Source organism: Nyctereutes procyonoides, unplaced genomic scaffold, assembly GCF_905146905.1.
Source record: "Nyctereutes procyonoides isolate TBG_1078 unplaced genomic scaffold, NYPRO_anot_genome, whole genome shotgun sequence".
Classification (NCBI taxonomy): domain Eukaryota; kingdom Metazoa; phylum Chordata; class Mammalia; order Carnivora; family Canidae; genus Nyctereutes; species Nyctereutes procyonoides.
The window spans coordinates 75,497,979-75,503,376 of record NW_026575146.1 but is presented as its reverse complement, the minus strand read 5'-3'; the positions used below and the strand labels follow the sequence as shown (position 1 = coordinate 75,503,376).

The window sequence follows — 5,398 nt, the reverse complement described above, 5'->3', positions numbered from 1 at the left end:
CCGGGGTCCTGGGATTGAGTCCTGCATTGGACTCCCCACAGGGAGCCTGCTTCTCCCTCTGCCTGTGTCTCTGCGTCTCTCTCTCTGTGTCTCTCATGAATGAATAAAATCTTTAAGAAAAAATTTAACTTGCTTAATTAACAGTTCTGACTCCTAAAAATCCAAGCAATCCAAAAAGATATAGAAGGAAAAGTACATGTCTCTGCCAATTCTGGGACCCACCCAGAAACAGCCACTGTTGGCAGCTCTTCTACCTGAGAGGTGTCCCCTGACCTAAGTTGCATATCTAGGCCCTTTGCCTAGACAGGATGCATAGATGCATATCTAGGCCCTTTGCCCCCCACCCCATACACACAAGTCAGACTGTTTCAGATTCAAATCCAGGTTCCATTACTTCTGGCAGTGGGACCTTGAGTAAGTGATTTTTTAAAATATATATTTTATTTATTTGAGAGAGGGAGCATGAGCAGAGAGGGAAAAGCAGACTCCCTGCTGGGCAGGGAACCCAATATGGGACTCGATCCCAGGACCCCTGGATCATGACCTGAGCCAAAGGCAGATACTTAACTGCCTGAGCCACCCAGGTACCCCGAGTAGGTGATATTTACATCCTCATCTATAAATGGGAATGATCGGACCCCTGGGTGGCTCAGTCCCCTAAAGCGGCTGCTTTTGGCTCAGGTCATGATCCGGGGGTCCTGGGATGGAGCCCCACCTCTCCCTCCCTGCTCAGCAAGGGGTCTGCTTTTCTTCTCTCTCTGTGCTCTTTCTCAAGTAGATAAATAAAATCTTTTAATAAAATTAAATAAAATGGGAATGATCATATTACTTGTATCATAATGTTATAGGGAGGATTTCATGAGTTAGTCTGCAGAAAGCACTTAGAATGGACGCAGGAGACGCTCCATAAAACCTGACTCTCCTTTTCACCAGATGCTTCTTTTTACAGAGCTGCATAGTCTTTCAATGCGAGAACCGTACAGCCAAGCCAGCGCCTCCTGATGAACACTTCGGTTCCTTTCTTCACCCCCACAATCTTTACTGAGCACCTACCGCGTGCCAAGCCTGGTGCTAGAGGCCAGCGCAGTTAAGACCCTGGTACCAATCTCTCCACCGACCTGTATGGAGGTCGGAACCTGTATGGCTAAAGAGGTAGGGACCTCTGGTACCCAAGGTCACATGGTGTGAAGTGGTCACCTCCAGTGCCGGTGGCTTTCCAAAGGACCGCCCCGTGAGCACCGCCACCTCCAGGGCTCGGCTGGAAGCCCCGGGTTTAGCAGGGCAGGTGAGGGAACTGCCGCCTTTCCCCCCCGGGAAGGTGCTGACGTGGGCCTCGGCGGGGGCGTTCGGCTCGGGAGCGGTGGCCCCAAGGAGGCCCGGAGCGCGGCCACACCCCTGTGGGGGAGGGGAATAAGGGCGCCCCGAAGGGAGTGGACAGCCCCCCTGTCAGTCTTCCCGAGTCCGGGAGTGTAAGATGAGAAGGGGAAGGTGGGCCTCACCCGAGGGGAGAGCGAGGAGGAACTTCCTGCCCGCGCGCGCTCCTCGGCGCCGAGCGCACGGGCTGGGGACGCTGTGGGCGCGTCAAGGTCGGCCTGGACTGGGGTGGCCGCCTGCCCGGGGGCGGGAGACCCTGGCGGGGCTGGGCTGCGGCCTCCAAGCGCCTCGGCCATATTGAAGAGCCGTCTTTGTGTGCGAAGGCCTCTCCCAAGCTGCAGGCGCGTCGCCGAGGCAGGAAGAGCCACGGGGCAGCCCGTGCGCCCCCACTAGCTTGGAGCCGGGACTCCACGTCTGCAGCTGGCGGTGGGCTTCGAGCCCCAGGACTCGCCTCTCCCGGGCTCACGTAAGCATCCTGGGGATTGATTCCCGCCAGTCCTCGGTGGTGGGCGGGGAGCCGGACTTGGTCAAGACTGGACTTTGGGGCGGGCAGAGGAGTCGGGAGGGGTTGGCTCATCCTTGGCTGCAGAGGTGAGACCCTCCCTGGGGGCAGTTCTGCTGGGACCCCCAGCCCCAAGACTCAGGCCTATTTGTAGTTTGGGGTCGTTGCCCCCAGCCCAGATTTCACCCTGGAGATCTTAAAGACCCTCGAGAAAAGCCACGTGGGGGGCTGGTTCCCCTGGGGCTTCCTCCCATCCCCCGACTCCCTGATCCTCTGGAGCGTCCCTGATGTGTGCAAAGATGTGGATCTGGACGTCCTCGTGGAAGCCTTGAAGCCCGTGGGGACCTTTAAGAAGATTGGCAAGGTGTTCCGCAGGGAGGAGGACTCCACGGTGGGGATGCTGCAGATCGGGGAGGACGTCGACTATTTGCTCATCCCCCGGGAAGTCAGGCTGGCCGGAGGCGTGTGGAGGGTCATCTCCAAGCCCGCCACCAAGGAGGCGGAATTTCGGGAGCGGCTGATCCAGTTTCTGGAGGAAGAAGGCCGCACATTGGAGGACGTGGCCCGCATCATTGAGAAGAGCACCCCACACCCGCCCCAGCCCCCCAGAAAGCCCAAGGAGCCCCGAGAGAGGAGGAGAGTCCAGCAGATGGTGACCCCTCCCCCACGCCTGGTCGTGGGCACCTATGACAGCAGCAATGCCAGCGACAGCGAGTTCAGTGACTTCGACACTTCCAGAGACAAGCGTGACAAGGGTGACAAAGGTCACAAAGGTGCAGGGCGCAGCAGGAAGGTGCGCAAAATGCCAGTCAGTTACCTGGGCAGCAAATTTCTAGGGAGCGACCTGGAGAGCGAGGACGACGAGGAACTGGTGGAGGCCTTCCTGCAGCGAGGGGAGAAGAAGCCCAGCGCGCCACCTGCCCGCCGCCGGGTGAACCTGCCAGTGCCCATGTTCGAGGACAACCCCAGGCCGCAGCTGTCCAAGGCTGACAGGTGGCGAGAGTATGTCAGCCAGGTGTCCTGGGGGAAGCTGAAGCGGAGGGTGAAGGGTTGGGCGCCCAGGTCCAGCCCAGAGGTGGGCGAGGCCCGGCAGGCCTCTACCAGGCTGGAGAGGGTTGGGGCGTCCGTGCTGGGCAGAGCCAGCCGGGGGGTTAATGTGGGCAACACAGGAGCTGAGCAGATGCCTGAGAGTCCCCCAAGACGATGGAAGCCCAAAATCAACTGGGCCTCTTTTCGCCGTCGCAGGAGGGAAGAAGCAGCATCCCCAGAGGAGGGGGCAGAGGCTGTAGATGATCAGAGGGCAGAGGCTGCAGATGACCAGGGGGCTGAGGCTGCAGATGACCAGGGGGCTGAGGCTGCAGATGATCAGGGGGCTGAGGCTGCAGATGATCAGGGGGCTGAGGCTGCAGATAATCAGAGGGCAGAGGCTGCAGATGATCAGAGAGTAGAGGCCATACCTGTCCAGGGGGCAGAGGCTGAGGATAATCCAGGGGCAGAGGCCATAGCTGTCCAGAGGGCAGAAGTTACAAGTAGTCAGGGGGAAGGGGCTCCAGATAATCAAAGGGCAGAGGTCCCAGTTGTCCAGGGGGCAGAGGCTGCATCCGATGGGGCAGAAGCCATAGCCAACCAGAGGGCAGAAGCCGCACATAACCAAAGGGCAGAAGCCCCAGCTGCCCAGGTGGCCACAGGGACAACCCAAGGAGCTAAGGCCCGGAAACAGGTCAAGACAGTGAGGTTCCAGACCCCTGGACGTTTTTCATGGTTTCACAAACGCCGGAGAGCCTTCTGGCACACTCCCCGGTTGCCAACCCTGCCCAAGAGAGTCCCCAGGGCAGGCGAGGCCAGGAGCCTTAGGGTGTTAAGGGCAGAGGCCAGAGCAGAAGCAGAGCAGGGAGAGCGAGAAGACCAGCTGTGAGGTGAGGGCAGGGGTGCCCTGGGGCTCGCAGCCACCTGCCATGCCATCACCACTCTGGGCTCGGCCCTCCCTCCCCTGCGCTTGGGTGGAGATGCCCTTCCTGCCACCATACTTGAAAATGCAAGTGGACAAGGGTCGGGCAGTGGTCCTCCCATCTCCACCCCGCACCCCTCTTTCCTGTTAAAAGTTTATCTTTCATGCATTGATTTTTTTTTTTAAAGACTCTAGTCACCCAAGGAATGTAAAGAAACAGAGCCATACAAAGGGGTTGCATCACTCATGATTTTAACTTCTCAAATACGACTCCAGGTGCTCAGCTTGGCTGGGGCAGGATGCGAGGGAGAAATTTCCTCCCCTCCCCCTTTCTCTTCTTTTCTCCTGCACACTTAACATTGACGCCTCCTTGAACTTAAGAAAAAGGGGCGCGAGCCGACATGCAAATAAAAATGCTTACCACGTGATTTCCTGGCTCTGGACTGGGCAGCTGAAGAATGCTCCAGGGTTATGCTGTCACTCCCTTGTGTCCCCTCCACTCCCACCCTCCTGGATGGTGACCTGCCTGTCTGTCACTTTGTTCGCCATCCCCATGCCCCTGGGTTCCGGCCCAGGGCCTGCACTTTTATATACTCTCCCCAACCACCACCCCCGCCAACCTTGGTTGCAGGGTCCAGAAGTATCTGGGAAATGTGTCCAAAATTCAGATTCCGGGCCCTTCATGCTAGAGCTGTGGATTTGCTGGAGTGGGCTGTGTGCCCCCGGAATTTTTTTTGATCGAGCCCCCAAAAACATCTCCTGGGGCAGACTGATCACTGGACACATCGAAAACTGCAATAGGAACAGGCCAAAAAGCTGGATGGTGGTATAGTGTGTAGTGTGCTGTGACTGGCGCTTATAATCAGGGAAAGACTGGGTTGTTAGGGCCCCGTAGGCACTGGGGGACCTCTCTCTGTATTGTCTTGTGTCCCCCAACCCCAGCCCCGCTGAGGGCGAGAGCAAAGAGAAGTCAGGGAGGAGAGAGGCCTGAAGGCCAGCTCTGTCTTGGCTAAGGCTGCAGTCCTGGCCTAAGCCTCTTAGTCTTTTTCCTCTGGAACTAAAAGAATTACATGCCCTCACCCACTTCCACCCTGGAAGGAGGAGCTGCTGGTGCTCCTTCCGAGTGATGCTAAGAGCTGCTTTGCACTGGTACAGTAAATGGCTCAAGCCTGGCAGGAAAAAGCCCCAATGGGATTTAGAAGACAGGGTGTGGACCCCACCTGGAGGGATGGACTTTGCCAGGGGCTGGGGAGTTACCAGGCTGGATGCGGCTGGCCCTTGAGTGCCCAGTGGGTGCTCTGGATGCCAGGCTAGTGGTAGCAGTGAGGGGGGGGGCTCTCCATAGCTACTGCCCCTCTGGGAGAAGAGCAGCCACATGATCACGAGGGCCTAGTCTGTTTGGGGTCCTGGAGGATGAAAGAAAGTGGGAGTGGAGATGGTGAGATATACCAGGAGAGAGATGAGGGCAAATCCACCCCACTCCCCACCCCCTGCTGATTCTCAGTTTGTCCCTCCCATCCCCAGTGTTCCAGGCATGAACATCCAGTAATGCCCAGGAGTCAGAGGTCCCTTGG

At 57.9% G+C, this 5,398-nt stretch overlaps 1 protein-coding gene across 1 annotated transcript; it reads left to right on the top strand.

Annotated features, from left to right (window-relative positions):
* The first annotated feature begins 1,361 nt into the window (after window positions 1-1,361).
* On the top strand, window positions 1,362-4,252 carry CCDC8 (coiled-coil domain containing 8). Its single transcript, XM_055309420.1, has one exon. It carries the CDS (start codon window positions 2,274-2,276, stop codon window positions 3,789-3,791), a length of 1,518 nt encoding a protein of 505 aa, XP_055165395.1. The 5' UTR covers window positions 1,362-2,273; the 3' UTR covers window positions 3,792-4,252.
* The last annotated feature ends 1,146 nt before the right edge of the window (window positions 4,253-5,398 follow it).

Coding starts and splice junctions, on each gene's coding strand:
- CCDC8 (XM_055309420.1), top strand. CDS start 2,274: ATGCTGCAGATCGGGGAGGACGTCGACTATTTGCTCATCCCCCGGGAA.